The sequence below is a fragment of the Pongo pygmaeus genome, chromosome X (assembly GCF_028885625.2).
Source record: "Pongo pygmaeus isolate AG05252 chromosome X, NHGRI_mPonPyg2-v2.0_pri, whole genome shotgun sequence".
Taxonomy (NCBI): domain Eukaryota; kingdom Metazoa; phylum Chordata; class Mammalia; order Primates; family Hominidae; genus Pongo; species Pongo pygmaeus.
The window spans coordinates 20429735-20450061 of record NC_072396.2 but is presented as its reverse complement, the minus strand read 5'-3'; the positions used below and the strand labels follow the sequence as shown (position 1 = coordinate 20450061).

The following is a 20327-nucleotide window of genomic DNA, read 5'->3' as shown; positions in this document are numbered from 1 at the left end:
AATCAATATGGTAGGAATGGTCAGGAGATATGTGCTAAGTACTTTCGTTGATACACTCTTCTTACAGGAGGTAGATTATAAGCTGAGGCCTGGAGAAGAGCAAGACATAGAAAGGGCTAAAGCCAAAGACCCATGTTTGGCAGGTGGATGTGTGGGGAGAAATGGAGGTGTGCAAATTATAGAGGGCCCCAAAAGCTGGGCAGGAGGATATTTAGGGTTTGATGTGGTGGCACTAGAACATCTTCCTAGACTGAGGAGAAAGTGGTACTTTAGGATGGCTATGTAGTTAGCAGTGGGTGGGGAGGTTCTGGGGAGAAGAAATGAGGTGCAGGAAGACCAACAAGGGAACATGTGTGGTGACCCAGATGACATGAAAACCTAGATAAGAAGTGCTCATATATCTAGTTCAGCGTTCTGCTTAAAATGGGCTTTTATGGCCAGGTGCAGTGGCTCACACCTGTAATCCCAGCATTTTGGGAGGCTGTGGTGGGTGGATCACTTGAGGCCAGGATTCAAGACCAGCCTGGGCAACATGGTAAAACCTCGTCTCTACAAAAAATACAAAAATCAGCTGAGTGTGGTAGCTTGTGCCTGTAGTCCCAGCTACTCAGAAGGCTGAGGCAGGAGAATTGCTTGAACCCAGGAGGCGGAGGTTGCAGTGAGCCGAGATCGCACCACTGCACTCCACCCTGGGCAATGGAGACTCCATCTCAAAAAAAAAAAAAAAAAAAGGCCGGGTTGGGGGGGCTTTTAAATCATTGGGAGGGTGGAGGGATCAAGTGGAGATAGGTTATGAAAGAAGCTACGTCAAGGGTGAATGTAACTCAAAATAATCACACATTTAACAAGATATTTCAACTGAATCTTATTTTAGAATTATTGTAGTTAGAATTTCCTTTTAAAGTTGTAAGTAGGTAACATATTTTATTTGAAGATAAATTTATATGATTTTTATATTGTATAATGAGTAAAGAACTAGGATACAATGAAGTCTACCTCTATTTAAAGGAATGATGTTGACAGATATATATGTGCATGTATTTTGAAGATTTCATTAACCAAAATAGAAGAATAAGAACTTTCTATCAGCAGTGTTTTTGTTTGGAATTAAACATTTCCATACTAATATAAATGCCAAAAAATAAATCAACTTTTACATTTCTTTCAGTTTTAATAGTGTAAGATCCTAGTGAAAGGTAAGGATATGTATATTAATAAATTTTTATTTTTTAATGTCCCTAAAAAATGTGCCATTCTACCATGTTTGCTCTGTTATTACTTGCATGGTCTTATGTCCAGTTTGTGGTTAATAACAATATTGTGCATAGTATCACAATATAGAATCCACATTCATTATTCTCTAATCATAGTCTTATTGTTCTTGTAAATTCTTCTTCCTGTATTTATTGAAGCCTTACACCTTTTTATACTGTAGTTAACCATCCAAAAGTAAGAAGGCATTTCCCCCTCTAATAACTTTCTCTGCAGTTATCAGTCAGTTAAAAGAGCCCATGTAGTTTTAGAATTAGAGATATAGGATGGAAAAGATAAAATACTAATTTGAGGTGTGCGTGTGTAGTGTCAGGCTCCATACTTGAGAGCCAAAGGTTTAAGAGTCTTGATTTTATGCCAGGGATGCCTTCACTGAAACTCACCCAAATAGCAGAAGACTGTTTTCATCAATTTACTAATACCAGTGTTATCTAGCGCCATATGTTTTCTTTGTCCTATTGATTTATCATGCGATACTGCTTTGATGTATTCTGTTGTTACTTTGCGCCTTTGGGGTTCCACATGCCTTCGTGGGAATCTCGGGGTGCAAGTAACACTGTATAAACGAAAATACTTTGAAAATTGCAGTGTAAACAAAACTAGCTCAGATGTTTAACACTTTGTTTGAAGTCTTTATTTCTCTTGTTTTCTCTCAATAGGAATATACAGATGTTGCCACAGGAATCTAATCTGAAATCGTACAAATGGAAATGACACTACAGGAGGATGTTTGGGAGCATCTCTCTCTTTTTGTCAGGAGTTAGAAGTGACACTAAGGCACTAATACTGTAACTTCTTGATAAAATAACCTTATTTTTTAGTAGTGGAATGCTGCAACTTTTTACACCTAACAATTGCTTTTAAATTACAGTATTCAATTTAAAAGTTGTATTAACTACAGTTTCCTTTGCAAAAAGTCTCAAAAGAATCACTTGAAGGGCATTATTTGTTGATGCATTTTTCTCTGAGCATGGTTTCATAGAGAGAACTTCACCAAGTAATATTCAGACGTTTATATGTTGAAAGTTTTGCTTACGTAATAAAAACAAAAACAAGTATCTGAATTGTAAAGTGTCTGTACATGAAAGAACTTTAAACAGTGGCCTTATGGTAGAAAATTTTATACCGGATTTTTCTTTTTCTGATGACATTTTGGCTTATAACTCGAAGTTTTCTTAAGTTTCTGAAGATCAAGGCCTATATAATTCATACATTTCATATTATAAGAAGGCAAGAGACAAGGTGCTTCAAATATTCCATCAGGTAGTTGTGAGTGCACTGAATTTTTAGTAATATGTTCATTCAGTTTTTTTCCACAACTATTTGCTCTTTTCCAATTTCAAAATGCTATTGTGGAAAATATGTAAAGATTTTGTAATCTATAGTCCATCTTATTTTTCCCTCAGGGCAAGCTTGTGCATATCATATTTTTAAAGGCTTTTTAAAAATCTGACAGACAAAATCTCATATTTGAAAATCGTACTTTACTACTACAGCATTACACATTTTGCAAGCACATCTTATAGAGTGTTTACTTTTAGTTCAGTTGATTATGTATTGCATACCTACTATGTGTAAGAGCAAATGGATGGGATTTTAAATGAAATTTTTAGGCCCCAATACCTTATTTCTTTATGTTTTCTGTGTTCTGCTTAACAGTACATATACATTCCCAACTACATTTTTGTGAAATGTTTATTTGTAATGAAATAAAATGTTGTTGCTCTTTCTGCTTAAGTAAGTTACTTGCCAGTTTGTGAGAGCATTATTTTAATTTTGTTTGAGACTTATAGCCTTGGATAGCACCTCTGTTTAAACAGTGTTTAAAGCACTGTTCTGTGCTTACAAGGACAGAGCTTTCAAAATTAAAATGTGAAGGTTGATAAGAACTTGGTTTTTCATGACTGGATGTGAAAAATCTTAGTACATTCAGTTTTCTTTTCCATATCTTTAAAAGATAGGGCAGCCTTTTCCTTAAGTGAGTTCATGATAAGGGGGGTAAGTGCGCTTGATTCATTGCTAAGCAGGTAATAAATTTGGGTAGATGGCCTGTCTTGTACTGTGTACAATCTCTATAGGTCAGGTTTTCCAAACATACTTAGCATTCCACTTATGGTAAGAAAGAAATGCATGCACACAGGTAGTATGGCAACTTTATATTGTGTTAGGTACTTATAAAATCTCTCTTAAATTTTAAAATAATTGATTTCATTTACTCCCATATTCTAGGGGACAGTAATGAGCTTTGAATATTTAATCATTTGATTGACAACTATGTATTGCACAGATACTGTACTAAAATTACAGCAATGAACAAGAAGACAAGACACATGGACCCTGCCTTTATGGTATGAAGAGTCTAATAGGAAAAATGGACATTAAACAGAAATGTAACTTGGTAAATGGCCTTTATAGCTCGATTTTTATTTATTGTAACACATAAAGGTAAGATGGCTGATTTACTATTATTCATTCCACAACTGATTCCCTATTTGGATATTCTTTTGGCACTGTCTCAAAATGCAAAGCGTGTTATCTGCAAAATACCTATGCAGAAAACATTGTGTGTATAAGATCTAAAGCCTAAAAGGAAAAACCAACTTGATAATTTAGAGTATAAAATAAGGACAGGGACCGTGTCTGTCTTGTCCACCATAGTATCCCCAGCACCCAGCTTCCTATTTGACATGTGGTAAGAGTTCATTAAATATTAGTTGAATAATGAATGAATAAATAGGGAATAATAGAATATGTTTATTAGAAACTACATGTGTAATTTTCATATGGAGGTTGAACAAAAGGTTATCCATAGCATTTTTTATTGACTGGAAAGAGTTTGAATTCTTGAATGCATAAGACTTGAGAAGAGAAGTTTTTTTTTTTCTTTTTTTTGATAAGTCCCCTACCATTGCCTCCTCACTTTCCTCCGCTACGTGCTAGGCCCTTCGCTGGTACTGGGAAGACAAAGATAATAAGACACAGTCCCTGCTGTGAGGAAGCTCATGCACTACTGAAGAAGAGATTCACAAAAACAAAGAATCACAATGTAGAGTAAGTACTTTAGTAGACATATATACAAAAGGTTGAGAGGAAAGTTGACATTTCTGATTCAGCATCCCATCGTCATGTTTCTTTCCTATTGGTTTCACCAACCTCAGAAGGCACTATTCTCTTGATGGTTTTACTGGTTTTAAAAATTGATGCATTGGGGGAAACTGGGTAAATTGTACGCGGGATCTCTCTGTATTATTTCTTTTATAGCTGCATGTGAATCTAGAGTTACTTCAACATAAATTTCAATTTGAAGAATTGCCCATAGTCTTATCACAGAGAACACTATTATAAATATTTTGGATGATACATTTTCATTTTTTTCTATTGGAAAAAAACTCGCTACATTTATGTGTAACAATTTATGTAGATGTATACTATGTACCACATTTTACCTAGTAAATCCTACATTTTTGAATAGTTTTCTTTTTTAAAAAAAGATGGGGATACTTCCCAGGCAGAAGCAAGAAAAGTAAAGCTGGATGAGAAACTCTTATCGTCTTTATTACCCAGCAAATTCAGTAACCACCAGGCATAAATTCACCAGGAACAACCAAGCAAGGAAGGAAGGAGAAGAAGCTGATGCAACAAGATGTGGTATGACTTCATCCCTCGCCCATCCCCATAAGTAGCACTGAGTAAAACAATGGAGATGACAAAAATATTGGTAACAGTGGGCCCCAGTATGGACAAAGGCACTGACGAGGTGACCAGGCCACGTGGAGGAGAGTCAAGGAAAAACTCTTGGGACAACGAAGTCTTTGCCACCATCTCAGGACCTCAGCAGAAGGGGTAAGATTCACCAGGACTAGGCATTTCCCAGGTCTCAGAGCAGCCTGGGAAAGCCAAATCCTGCAGAAGTCAGAGACACCTTTGACTGTGTCTAGTGAGTTCTGGTTCTGGACATTTAATGGGAACCTAGAAGAGAGGGGATGCCAGGTTCCCCAACAAAGTTCCGTCAAATAGGATGATTATGAGCTCTGAGTCCATTAAAATACAGAATGAACATTTAAGAACTGAGGAATCATAGATGTAGAATAGTATGTAAATGTTATAAATCTTGACAAAGAAAAATTAATGTACATTGACAAATTCAGACATGGAGGAGGTTAATTGGGATAAAGACTAAGAACTAACCATCTCATCATTCATGGCCAGGTGTCATGTCACATCATGTCTTAAAATTATAATATGGGGAAAAACTCTAGTGACCAACCTTAAGTTTTTCCACAATCTTTTTTTTTTCTTGACCTTAATACAGTGGTTCTCAAAGTGTGGTCCCAGACCAGCAACATCAGCATCACCTGAGAACTTGTTAAAAATGCAGATTCTTGGCCCCACCCCAGACCTCCTGAATCAGAAACCCTGGGGGTGGGGCCAAGCAATCTGTGATTTAACAAGTCCTCCAGGGGATTCTGGCACATACTTGAGTTTGAGAATAACTGGCTTACTTATCCCTTTTAGGAACCAATGAAGAAACATTTATCTGAAGTTCAGCAGCCCCTTCAATTTAATTCCTAATTTTTTTTTTCTATTGCATTCAAATAAAGTTAAATCTAAAACTTGTTTGCTGTCCGGGCACGGTGGCTCACGCCTGTAATCCCAGCACTTTGGGAGGCCGAGGCGAGTGGATCACTTGAGGTCAGTAGTTTGAGACCAGCCTGGCCAATATGGTGAAACCCCATCTCTACTAAAAATACAAAAATTAGCCGGGCACAGTAGCATGCACCTGTAATCCCAGCTACTTGGGAGGCTGAGGCAGGAGAATCGCTTAAACCCGGGAGGCAAAGGTTGCAGTGAGCCGAGGCCACGCCATTGCACTCCAGCCTGGGCGACAGAGCGAGACTCCATCTCAAAAAAGAAAATAAATAAAACTTGTTAGAATAAAAAGTTTAGGGATTCCCACCGTCAATCCTATCTGTACACATGAGTGAATTGAGAGGTCTGGAAACATACCCACCCACTGTTAACACTGTTGATTTTTTTAAATGGTGGGATTATGAGTGACTGTACTCTTCTGTATCTATCAAATATAATGAATGTTGTACCATTTTTATAAAATAAAGTCTTTCTTTTTTAAAACAGTGGTAAGAACATTTCATCCTATCCATTATATATCTGCTACCAAAATCCAAGTAAACAAGCTTTTATGTTATAGGCTGGCTACTTCACTATAGTCCATCGGGGTTTTACTCCCGGCCATTCCTCCCACATCATAAAAAGTATGTAGGCTTATTTTAAGTATGTATTGTGTTGAGTTTTAAGTACAAATTATTGATTTATAATATTTAACAATAATATATAAAAAATTAAATTTGGCCAGGCACGGTGTAATGCCAACACTTAAGGAGGCTGAGGTGGGTAGATTGTTTGAGCTCAGGAGTTTGAGACCAGCCTGGGCAACATGGTAAAACTCCATCTCTACAAAAAATACAAATATTAGCTGGGTGTAGGGGCGTGCACCTGTAGTCCCACCTATTTGGGAGGCTGAGGTGGGAGGATCATTGAGCCTGGGAGATCGAGGCTGCAGTTAGCTGTGACAGCCTGGGTGACAGAGTGAGACCCTATCTCAAAAAAAAAAAATTCATCTTACTGCTTTTCTTTTTAAAAAGAAAAACAACTTCTTTTTCCTGATCAAAAGTTGTTAAAAGACAACAGGCCCAAAATGATGTCACTCATGCTAAGGTTCCATATCACCAAACAGAAACCTAAGTTGTTTACTTGGAAGATGTGACCTTCCAACAAATCAGAAGAGACAGTAGCCAAATTCCATTAAGCCAGCAAGATTTCACTTATATCCCTGTAAGAAAAGTAACCTTGAAATGGCCAGTTCTCTATTTGTTCCTTGTTCCTGCTTTCCTCCACTTTTTTCTGCCTGTAAAACTCACCCACTTTGTTTAGCTCATTGGAGCTCCTTTCTGATTTGTAGATTGGATGCTGCCTGGTTCATGAATCACTAATAAAAGCCAATCAGATCTTTGAAACTCAGTTTGTTGAATTTTTGTCCTTGACAAAGTAGATAGAATAGTATGTAAAAGGGAGAAAAATTTGTCTATAATCCTACTGCTCATAAATATTTAGTGCAGACTAACATTTTGGTATTTTCTCATTAGTCTTTTTTCTGGGCTTTATTGTTTTGGTAGTTGAGATTATACTTTATTACATTTTTAAGGCCACCTTGTCCAGCCTTAAAAATGTTTTATGAAATCCTGAATTATATTAAAATTTAGGGGTTTTGGCTGGGCACAGTGGCTCATGCCTATAATCCCAGCACTTTGGGAGGCAGAGGTGGGCAGATCACCTGAGGTCAGGAGTTTGAGACCAGGCTGGCCAACATGGTGAAACCCCGTCTCTACTAAAAATAGAAAAATTAGCTGGGTGTGGTGGTGCGTGCCTGTAATCGCAGCCACTCAGGAGGCTGAGGCAGGAGAATTGCTTCAACCAGGGAGGTGGAGGTTGCAGTGAGCCCAGATCGCACCACTGCACTCCAGCCTAGACGACAGAGTGAGACTCTGTCTCAAATAAATAAATAAAATTTAAGGGTTTTGTTTGTTTTGATGTATACATCATTTAAGATGTTAAAAAGTAGATTAAACTTTACAAATAATTTTCTAATGTAAATTCTCATCCCAAATTCTAATCCCTTCTAATGATACTCATTATAATATTTAGTAAAGAAGAAATAGACTTTAATGTTGAGTTCTCCCTGATGACAGTTTCTGCAAGTGATTGCAGGGAACACAATGCCACTAACTTAATGGTCTCTTAACAACTAAGGTGAAAAAAAAGTTCCCAAAATAATGTTCAAAAAGCTAAACATAGGATTACCATGTGGCCCAGTGATTCCTCTCATGGGTGTGTTCCCCCAAAGAATCAAAAACAGGGACTCAGACACTTGTATGGCAACTTTAATTGCAGCATTATTCACAATAGCCAAAAGGTGTCAACAACTCAGGTGACCATCTGGATAAACAAGACTCAGATTGGTGGCCTTCCCAACCTAGCCTCATTGAGTTAGCTGCCCCTCCTCTGGGTTCCCAGAATACCCAAACACACCCCTGCTTAAGATCAAGCACGTCAAATAAGGACCTGTCGATCTCTCCCCTCTATCTAGATCAGTGCCTGACTCAGAACTAAGAAAGAAAAAGATACTTGGTGAATGGCTAAAGGGCCAGCTTTTTTTTTTTTGGCCAACGTTGACCAGGTTGGCCTCGAATATGTAGCCTCACCTCCGTGTGCCCCGAGACAACCAGCCTGAGCCACTGTGGCTACCAAAAGCCACCTTCTTAAGCAAAATCTTTTTTTTTTTTTATTAGCGTGTTCTACTCTTTTTTTTTTTTCTTTTATTATTATTATTATTATTATTATTATTATACTTTAGGTTTTATGGTACATGTGCGCAATGTGCAGGTAAGTTACATATGTATACATGTGCCATGCTGGTGCGCTGCACCCACCAACTCGTCATCTAGCATTAGGTATATCTCTCAATGCTATCCCTCCCCCCTCCCCCCACCCCACAACAGTCTCCGAAGTGTGATGTTCCCCTTCCTGTGTCCATGTGTTCTCATTGTTCAATTCCCACCTATGAATGAGAATATGCGGTGTTTGGTTTTTTGTTCTTGCGATAGTTTACTGAGAATGATGATTTCCAATTTCATCCATGTCCCTACAAAGGACATGAACTCATCATTTTTTATGGCTGCATAGTATTCCATGGTGTATATGTGCCACATTTTCTTAATCCAGTCTATCATTGTTGGACATTTGGGTTGGTTCCAAGTCTTTGCTATTGTGAATAAGGCGGCAATAAACATACGTGTGCATGTGTCTTTATAGCAGCATGATTTATAGTCCTTTGGGTATATACCCAGTAATGGGATGGCTGGGTCGAATGGAATTTCTAGTTCTAGATCCCTGAGGAATCGCCACACTGACTTCCACAAGGGTTGAACTAGTTTGCAATCCCACCAACAGTGTAAAAGTGTTCCTATTTCTCCACATCCTCTCCAGCACCTGTTGTTTCCTGACTTTTTAATGATTGCCATTCTAACTGGTGTGAGATGGTATCTCATTGTGGTTTTGATTTGCATTTCTCTGATGGCCAGTGATGGTGAGCATTTTTTCATGTGTTTTTTGGCTGCATAAATGTCTTCTTTTGAGAAGTGTCTGTTCATGTCCTTCGCCCACTTTTTGATGGGGTTGTTTGTTTTTTTCTTGTAAATTTGTTGGAGTTGATTGTAGATTCTGGATATTAGCCCTTTGTCAGATGAGTAGGTTGCGAAAATTTTCTCCCATTCTGTAGGTTGCCTGTTCACTCTGATGGTAGTTTCTTTTGCTGTGCAGAAGCTCTTGAGTTTAATTAGATCCCATTTGTCAATTTTGGCTTTTGTTGCCATTGCTTTTGGTGTTTTAGACATGAAGTCCTTGCCCATGCCTATGTCCTGAATGGTAATGCCTAGGTTTTCTTCTAGGGTTTTTATGGTTTTAGGTCTAACATTTAAGTCTTTAATCCATCTTGAATTGATTTTTGTATAAGGTGTAAGGAAGGGATCCAGTTTCAGCTTTCTACATATGGCTAGCCAGTTTTCCCAGCACCATTTATTAAATAGGGAATCCTTTCCCCATTTCTTGTTTTTGTCAGGTTTGTCAAAGATCAGATACTTGTAGATATGTGACATTATTTCTGACGGCTCTGTTCTGTTCCATTGATCTATATCTCTGTTTTGGTACCAGTACCATGCTGTTTTGGTTACTGTAGCCTTGTAGTATAGTTTGAAGTCAGGTAGCGTGATGCCTCCAGCTTTGTTCTTTTGGCTTAGGATTGATTTGGCGATGCGGGCTCTTTTTTGGTTCCATATGAACTTTAAAGTAGTTTTTTCCAATTCTGTGAAGAAAGTCATTGGTAGCTTGATGGGGATGGCATTGAATCTGTAAATTACCTTGGGAAGGATGGCCATTTTCATGATATTGATTCTTCCTACCCATGAGCATGGAATGTTCTTCCATTTGTTTGTATCCTCTTTTATTTCCTTGAGCAGTGGTTTGTAGTTCTCCTTGAAGAGTTCTTTCACATCCCTTGTAAGTTGGATTCCTAGGTATTTTATTCTCTTTGAAGCAATTGTGAATGGGAGTTCACTCATGATTTGGCTCTCTGTCTGTCTGTTATTTATGTATAAGAATGCTTGTGATTTTTGCACATTGATTTAGTATCCTGAGACTTTGCTGAAGTTGCTTATCAGCTTAAGGAGATTTTGGGCTGAGACAGTGGGGTTTTCTAGATATACTATCATGTCATCTGCAAACAGGGACAATTTGACTTCCTCTTTTCCTAATTGAATACCCTTGATTTCCTTCTCCTGCCTAATTGCCCTGGCCAGAACTTCCAACACTATGTTGAATAGAAGTGGTGAGAGAGGGCATCCCTGTCTTGTGCCAGTTTTCAAAGGGAATGCTTCCAGTTTTTGCCCATTCAGTATGATATTGGCTGTGGGTTTGTCATAAATAGCTCTTATTATTTTGAGATACGTCCCATCAATACCTAATTTATTGAGAGTTTTTAGCATGAAGGGTTGTTGAATTTTGTCAAAGGCCTTTTCTGCATCTATTGAGATAATCATGTGGTTTTTGTCTTTGGTTCTGTTTATATGCTGGATTACATTTATTGATTTGCGTATATTGAACCAGCCTTGCATCCCAGGGATGAAGCCCACTTGATCATGGTGGATAAGCTTTTTGATGTGCTGCTGGATTCTGTTTGCCAGTATTTTATTGAGGATTTTTGCATCAATGTTCATCAAGGATATTGGTCTAAAATTCTCTTTTTTTGTTGTGTCTCTGCCAGGCTTTGGTATCAGGATGATGCTGGCCTCATAAAATGAGTTAGGGAGGATTCCCTCTTTTTCTATTGATTGGAATAGTTTCAGAAGGAATGGTACCAGCTCATCCTTGTACCTCTGGTAGAATTCGGCTGTGAACCCATCTGGTCCTGGACTTTTTTTGGTTGGTAAGCTATTGATTATTGCCACAATTTCAGCTCCTGTTATTGGTCTATTCAGAGATTCAACTTCTTCCTGGTTTAGTCTTAGGAGGGTGTATGTGTTGAGGAATTTATCCATTTCTTCTAGATTTTCTAGTTTATTTGCATAGAGGTGTTTGTAATATTCTCTGATGGTAGTTTGTATTTCTGTGGGATCGGTGGTGATATCCCCTTTATCATTTTTTATTGCATCTATTTGATTCTTCTCTCTTTTTTTCTTTATTAATCTTGCTAGCGGTCTATCAATTTTGTTGATCCTTTCAAAAAACCAGCTCCTGGATTCATTTATTTTTTGAAGGGTTTTTTGTGTCTCTATTTCCTTCAGTTCTGCTCTGATTTTAGTTATTTCTTGCCTTCTGCTAGCTTTTGAATGTGTTTGCTCTTGCTTTTCTAGTTCTTTTAATTGCAAAATCTTATAGTGGCTTCCTGGTACCTACAGAAAAAAAAAAAAAAAGTTCAAATTCTAGCACCTGTCTTATGAACTGCTTGAAGAGAAAGGTGGGGAGGTGGGCTGCCCTTCAGGTTTTCTACTACCCAACCTTGTCTCCTAGCAGCTCTCCCAGGAGACCTTTGTTTCATGGTTTCCTGAAGATGCAGGGATGAACCATCAGGCTCTGTGCATCTGCTCTGGGCCAGGTGCTATGTGAGAAGATGTGTCATTGGCCACCCTCGGTGGGCTTCCTTCTGACCCCAAGCCTTGGCGTATTCGTTCACCTCTCCAGCCTCTTCCCTCCCTGCCACTGATCCACATTCTATTTTCCCATATGGGCATTTCTACCAATACTTTAGTTCACCTTTTTCCACTTCAAATTCTTAACATTTTGAGAACAGAGGTCTTGTAATTTTCCTTTTCACTAATAGGCTTGGAGGTTAATTATAGTCACCCTATTATGCTATGGAACACTAGGTCTTACTCCATGTATCAAACTATTTTTGTACCCATTAATCATCTCTTCCTTACCCGCCCCCTCCCCACCACCCTTCCTAGCCTCGTAACCATGCTACTCTAGCTCCATGAATTCAAGTTTTGTGTTTTTTTTTTAAGCTCTCACATATGAGTGAGACCATGTGATATTTGTCTTTCTGTGCCTGGCTTATTTGACTTCACATAAGTCCTCCAGTTTCTATCCATGTTGTTGTGAATGACAGGATTTCATTATTTTTATGGCTGAATAATAGTCCATTGTTTATATGCACCATATTTCCTTTATCCATTCAAAAGGAAAGAGTGGAACTGGAATGTTTCTTTTTTTTTCTTTTCTTTTTTTTTGAGACGGAGTCTCCCCGTCTCGCCCAGGCTGGAGTGCAGTGGCAATCTTGGCTCACTGCAACCTCCACCTTCCAGGTTCCAGTGATTCTCCTGCCTCAGCTGTCCGAGTAGCTGGGATTACAGGCATGCACCACCATGCCCAGCTAATTTTTGTATTTTTAGTGGAGATGGAGTTTCACCATATTAGCCAGGCTGGTCTCGAACTCCTGACCTCAAGTGATCCACCCGCCTTGGCCTCCCAAAGTGCTGGGATTACAGGCGTGAGCCACCGCGCCCAGCTGGAACTGGAATGTTTCTAACACAAAGAAATAATAAATGCTTAAGGTGATGCATATCCCAATTACCCTGATGTGATCATTACACATTGTATGCTTATATCAAAATATCACATGTTCCCCACAAATATGTACAACTATTATGTATCCATGATAATTAAATATATATATATATATTTTGGCCAGGCGTGGTGGCTCATGCCTGTAATCCCAGCACTTAGGAAAGCTGAGGCAGGAAGACCACTTAAGGCAAAAAAAAAAAAAAAAAAAAAATAGAGTCATAAATAGATACTAAATATATGAGGCAATTTTGATGAGCAGGACATTTCAATGTGTAAAAGTGTCTTCTCACAGATTGCTTATTTATTGCAAGGCAGGAAGGAAAAACAGCAATTATACAGTGGAAAGAACGGACAACTCCTTGACTAGGGGATGAAAATTAACATCACCAAGGAGGGGCAGATGGACATCAGTGTGATACTGTTACAGTGGGTAGCTAGTCTGGTATGAGCAGGGCAGGAGAGGGCTCCCCCGACCCACATACCAAGAGTGTCAGGCAACCATTAGGTGATAGGTGGTGGTGAACTCTCTCTCTCAAATAATGGTGATCAGCAGCTTCCCGATAAGATCTCAGGAGTTGGGAGGAGTAACGCAAGACCCCAGAAGTATGCCAGCCTATAAAACCCCAAGTCAAAAGGTCAAACTGTGCACTTGCCTTTCAGGTCGCCTGCTTGGCTCTCTTCCAAGTATACTTCCTTTCATTCCTGCTCTAAACTTTTTAAATAAACTTTCATTCCTGCTCTAAAACTTGCCTCCATCTCTCCTTCTGCCTTATGCCCCTCGGTCCAATTTTTTTTCTGAGGAGGCAGTAATTGAGGTTGCTGCAGACCCATACAGGTTCACTGCCAGAAGATATTTTGGTGCCGTGTGACACGGATATGGATTCTCCACCGCTAACAATAGATAACACAGCATCACTAATATGGTATGTTGGCTGGGAATGCAGCACTTGAATATAATCATAAAGAATCATCAGACAAACCCAAAATGAAGACCATTCTGGTTTTTAAAGAGGGCCTCCATTCTTTCTTTCTTTTATTTTATTTTATTTATTTATTTATTTATTTATTTGAGACAGAGTCTCCCTCTGTTGCCCAGGCTGGAGTGCAGTGGCACAATCATGGCTGACTGCAATCTCAACCTCCTGGGCTCAAACGATCTTCCCACATCAGCCTCCCGAGTAGTTGGGACCACAGGTGCATGGCACTGCACCTGGCTATTTTTTTTTAAGAGATGGTTGGTGGGGGGGGGTCTCCCTATGTTGTCCAGGCTGGTCTTGAACTCCTGACCTCAAGCAATCCTCCTACCTTGGCCTCCCAAAGTGCTGAGATTACAGGTGCGAGCCACCATGCCCAGGCATGTTGATGATTCTGGTCCAAACCGATCTTCATGGCTATGATGGCAAAATGATGATTTTCTAACTCCAGTGCTCCCTCTACACTTACCAGCTGGCATTGGCATTCTGCTGTAAGCAAGACTCCTCCCTTCTTCCCTGTTTGTTTATTTGTCTATTTATTATTGATATGGATTCATTTCTCCTTTTTCAGTGGCTTATAATTCATTATTGTCCTTGATTATTTGGGAGCTCAAATGATACTAGCTTTGGCCAGTGGGAGCCCCTTTAAGCTGATTGCTGTGTCCTCTTGATATGGGCCTGTCATTCCTTTTTTGACTTTATCTTTTTAATTTCAATAGGTTTTTGGGAAACAGATGGTGTTTGGTTACGTGAATAAGTTCTTTAGTGGTGATTTCTGAGATTTTGGTGCACCCATCACCGAGCAGTGTACACTGTAACCAATCTACAGTATCCCTTGCCACCCCCCACCCTTTCCCTCAAGTCCCCAAAGTCCATTGTATCATTCTTATGCCTTTGCATCCTCATAGCTTAGCTCCCACGCATGAGTAAGAACATACAATATTGGTTTTCCATTCCTGAGTTACTTCACTTAGAGTAATAGTCTCCAGCCAGGTGCAGTGGCTCATGCCTGTAATCCCAGCACTTTGGGAGGCTGAGGTGGGTGGATCACCTGAGGCCAGGAGTTCGAGACCAACCTGGACAACATGGTGAAACACCGTCTCTACTAAAAATACAAAAAAAAAAAAAATTAGCTGGGCGTGGTGGCTCATGCCTGTAATCTCAGCTACTTGGGAAGCTTAGGCAGGAGGATCACTTGAACCCAGAAGGTGGAGGTTGTGGTGAGATGAGATCACACCACTGCACTCCAGCCTGGGTGACAGAGTGAGACTCTGTCTCAAAAAAAAAAAAGTCTCCAATTCCATTCAGGTTGCTACGAATGCCATTATTTCATTCCTTTTTCGTTGTTGCATTCCTTTTTATGACTCAGTAGTATTCCATGGTGTGTGTGTGTGTGTGTATACCACATTTTCTTCATCCACTTGTTGACTGATGGGCATTTGAGCTGGTTCCATATTTTTGCAATTGCAAATTGTGATATGCACCTATCATTTCTTTTTAGCACTTCTTTGCTCTGAGGCATAACAAAATGTTTTGGTCTTTATCTTGGACATTCCCTGCCCCAGGCTTGAAATCAGTCATTTTTCTAAGGAGTCCTGGTTCCTTTTAGTGGGGGATGGTATTAGAGTCCAAGACTTGGGCCCTAGTGCCCATTGCTACTGGAGTGTCTTTGCTTATAAGCGTTTTCAGCAGCCATATCTAGGAAATACACACACACACATACATGCATATATATACATATTTTAGAAATGATGAGGTCACACTGGCACCTACCATCCATCTCCATAGGATTCTTCCTTGCCTTCTCCTATTTGATATTTGTATGTCCCTTCCTCCACAGTGAGAACCCTGGCTCCCAACATCAAACGATTTAATCATTTGCTCAATCCCATAATACATCTTAAGTAGTTTCAGAATTGCTTCACTTATACTACAGCAGGAAACAAACCTACTAAAAATAGTTCAGGATTTGTTTGCAGTTCTTCAGTGCCATGCCCCAAAGACAGAAGGTATATGGACAAATACTGTGTACATAAATTACTTGCATTAGTCTCCTCCACTCCTACCCCTGTGATATGGTCATGTTCTTCATTAGAAATACAGTTGTTTTTTTCAACTTGTTTTCAGTGGTAGCTCTCCCCACCATCCATGTTTATTTGATTTGATTTTTTTTCAATATGTAGAACATTAACATATTTCCACAAATCAAACTATACCAAAAGGTATGCTCAGGGAAGTGTCACTTCCTCCTGTATTCCTTCAATACTATTTTCTCCCACTCCTTGTAGGTGACCAACTTCGGGTTTCTCATTCCTGTGTATTTTTTGGTATAGACAAGCAGATATATGTATGTTTTCTTACTCCCCCCCCCGTTTTTTTCCATATACAGAAGGTAGCATCTTCTATATTCTGTTTTGCACTTTGCTTTTTTCACTTAAGAAATCTTGGAAATTGTTCCATACCAGTTTGTGCGATTGTCTTTTTTTGTTTGTTTGTTTTTTTGACACGGAGTCTTGCTCTGTCACCCAGGTTGGAGTGCAGTGGCACAATCTTGACTCACTGCAACCTCCACCTCCTGGGTTCAAGCGATTCTCCTGCCTGAGCCTCCCAAGTAGCTAGGATTACAGGCGCCTGCCACCACACCCAGCTAATTTTGTATTTTTGGTAGAGAGAGGGTTTCACCATGTTAGCCAGGCTGGTCTCAAACTCTTGACCTCAGGTGATCTGCCTGCCTTGGCCTTCCAAAGTGCTGGGATTATGGGCATGAGCCACCGTGCCCAGCCTCATTCTTCTTTATAGCTGCATAGTACTTCACTGTGTAGCTGTTATCATAACTTATTCAACCACACTCTTATATTTGGACATTTAGGTAGTTTGACATTTTGCAATTACAAATCATGCTGTAATCAATAACCTTGTGCATATTTATTTTCATATTGTTGGAGGTGAATCTTCAGAGTAAATTCCAAAAAAAAAAAAAAAATATGAGATTGCTGGGCCGAAGGGTAAAATGTATATGGAATGTTGTTAGATATTGCCAGCCCTTCTCTATGGGAGTTGGAGCAGGGTGCCTTTCCCCCAGCAGTAGATAAGAGTGCCACTTACCCCACAGTCTGGCCAGCAGTGTATTGACAAGCTTTTGAATTTTGCCAGTCTGACCCATGAAAAATGATATCTCAGCATTTCAACCTGAGCTATTTTAATTTCAAATGCTAGAAAAAAGTCCTGGTTACAGTGTGATTGTCAGGTATTGAAACACATTTTATAGACTCTCAACTTGGTATTCTCTAGAACACTCTCTGGAAACAGTTTTCACCCTAGGAAAATTTTAGCATACATCCCACCCAACTGGATGGGGATGACTTCTGAACCGCTCTAACTGCTTTTTCTGCAATTTGGTCTCTTCCTGTTCATGTTTTAGCGGGTAGGGACTCTTCTAAAGCTTTCTTGCCCCACCTAATGGGCAAGAAGGGGAATTGAGCTGCCTTTCTAAAATACTGCCTAGAAATCAGATGACATGCAGCGCCTGCCAAGATGTTCTGGCCTCATAGACCTTAGTTCAAAACAAGAATCTAAAGAGAACAAGATATGTAGATTTATAGCAATGGCTCCAACATACTTCTAGAACATGTATACCTAAACCACATTCTGGAGAGCAGTAGTTAATAAAGATAGTTGACATATTTTTTCTTAGCCGTTCTAACTCCTACATGTGTAAATTTTGGTGACAGCTGCTTGCTGCAGTTAGTACCTAAGGTCTCAGATGCTCATTTTAAAAAGTTACTTCTTTACACGAAATGGAAGTAATTATTTTCTGGTTATGAGTAATGCATGCTTGATACGGGAAAGAAATCCTAGAAAATATGGGAAAGTATAAAGAAGAACATTAAAATGACCTGTATGCCTACTACTCAGTGGTAAGCATGGTTAACAGTTTGGTCTTAGTCCTTGTGTTCAGGCACAGTGGCTCACGCCTGTAATCCCAGCACTTTGGGAGGCTGAGGAGGGGGAGGATCATTTGAGTCCAGGAGTTTGAGACCAGCCTGGGCAACATAGTGAGACCCTGCCTCTACAAAACATTAGAAAAAAAAATTAGCTGGGCATGGTGGTGCGCACCTGTGGTCCCAGCTACCCAGAAGGCTGAGGTGGGAGGATCACTTGAACCCAGGAGGTCAAGGCTGCAGTGAACTGTGATCATACCACTCCAGCTTGGGCGACACAGTAAGACCCTGTCTCTGGAGAAAAAAATCCTTGTGTACTTTTGGCACATGTATACCCACTTTGCATGCACACACACACTTTTCTACTTTCTGTTTCTGTCTCTATATGTGTATATATACACATATAGGTGTACATACCTACATATACAAAAATGCTCATTTTTCATCCGGGTGTGGTGGCACACCTGTAGTCCCACCTACTCTGGGGGCTGAGATGGGAAGATTGCTTGAGCCTGGTAAGGAGGTTGAGGTTGCAGTGAACCATGATCATGCCACTGCACTCCAGCCTGGGCGACAGAGCAAGACCCTGTCTCAAAAACAAAAAACAAAAACTCATTTTCCTACACATTATACATGCGCACTTTGTAAACAAAAATTGAATAGTTGTTGGCTAGGTGCAGTGGCCCATGCCTGTAATCCCAGCACTTTGGGAGGCCGAGGCAGGTGGATCACTTGAGCCCAGGAGTTTGAGACCAGCCTGGGCGACATGGCAAAACCCCGTCTCTACCAAAAATACAAAAAAATTAGTTAGATGTGGTGATGTGCGCCTGTAGTCCCAGCTACTTGGGAGGCTGAGGCGGGAGAATTGCTTGAGCCTGGGAGGTGGAGCTTGCAATGAGCCAAGATTGCGCCACTGCACTCCAGCCTGGTGACAGAGCCAGACCCTGTGAAAAAAAAAAAAAATCGAATGGTTGTTAACATACCATTTTGTAATTTGCTGTTGTCACTTTTTCCATTCATTAAAAAGCTCTATGGCCGTGCACAGTAACTCACACCTATAATCCCATCACTTTGGGAGGCCAAGTGGGGAGGATCACTTGAGGCCAGGATTTGGAGACCAGCCTGGCCAACATGGCAAAACTGCATCTCTAATTAAAATTTTAAAAATATCCGGGTGTAGTGGCTCACGCCTGTAATTCCAGCTACTCGGGAGGCTGAAGCATGAGAATTGCTTGAACCTGGGAGGCTGAGGCTGCAGTGAGCCGAGATCACACTACTGCACTCCAGCCTGGGTGACAGAGCCAGACCCTGTCTCAAAAAAAGCTCTATAGCAAAATGTTTGTTACATAGTAATCTTTTATTTTATTTTATTATTTTATTTATTTATTTATTTATTTTGAGACGGAGTCTCGCTCTGTCACCCAGGCTGGAGTGCAGTGGTGCGATCTCAGCTTACTGCAACCTCCGCCTCCCAGGTTCAACCGATTCTCCTGCCTCAGCCTCCCAAGTAGCTGGGATTACAGGTGTGTGCCACCATGCCCGGCTAATTTTTGTATTTTTAGTAGAGACGGGGTTTTTCCATGTTGGCCAGGCTGGTCTCAAACTCCTGACCTCAAGTGATCTGCCCACCTTGGCCTCCCAAAGTGCTGGGATTGCAGGCATGAGCCACCACGCCTGGCCTGCTGTCTTGATTTATGAATTTTAGGCACTATCTATTGAGTTTCTCCAGTAATAGATAAGGATTTTGCTTTCTTACTCCCCTGCCTTCCAACCCCAAAGTCTGCCAATTTATTATTATCATATTTTTTGGTTAATATTAATTGCTTGACATTATACAGCCACATAAATATTGGTTTCTCTCTCTCTTTTTTTTTTTTGCTGTGTTTTTTTTTCTTTCTTTCTTTTTTTTTATTTTGCTGAACCAGGTAGATTATACAGATTGTTTCCTTTTTTACAACTTAGTTTTTCCCAATGTCAATAACTGCCTTGCATTTTCTTACTTGCTTAGTTTTGGACACTCATTCAAATCCTCTGTGTTAGTTCCCTATGGCTGCTATAACTAGGCCAGAAGTTCAAAGTGGGTCTGACTGGGCTAAAATCAAAGTGTTGACAGGGCTGCATTCCTTCTGGAAGCTCTAGAGGAGGATTCATTCTCTTGCTTTTTCCAGCTTTGAGAGGCTTCCACATTCCTTGGCTGGTGGCCGCCTTCCATCTTCAAAGCCGGCCATGGCCAGTCAGGTCTTCCTCATGCTGCGTCATGACTCACACTCTCTTCTCCCCTGTTCCATATTGAAAGGTCCTTGTGATTACATTGAGTCTACCCATGCAACCCAGGATAAATTTCCCATCCCAAGAGCAGCTAATTGGCAACCTTAATTCAATTGCAACCTTAGTTCTTTTCATATAACAACATATTCACAGGCTCCACAGAATAGGGTGTGAA

The 20327-nt window shown here is 40.0% G+C and overlaps 1 protein-coding gene across 22 annotated transcripts in view; it reads left to right on the top strand.

Annotated features, from left to right (window-relative positions):
• BCLAF3 (BCLAF1 and THRAP3 family member 3) overlaps nucleotides 1–6405 on the top strand; it is a 73878-nt gene extending 67473 nt beyond the window's left edge. For 19 of the 22 annotated variants that reach the window (XM_054472460.1, XM_054472458.1, XM_054472462.2 and 16 more), the window contains one exon: nucleotides 1932–6405. In XM_054472460.1, the coding sequence (XP_054328435.1) occupies nucleotides 1932–1961 (30 nt within the window). In that variant the 3' untranslated portion in view covers nucleotides 1962–6405. The remainder of the gene's footprint in view (nucleotides 1–1931) is intronic. The other 3 variants (XR_010125553.1, XR_010125554.1, XR_008497155.2) reach the window with 3 other exon arrangements.
• The last annotated feature ends 13922 nt before the right edge of the window (nucleotides 6406–20327 follow it).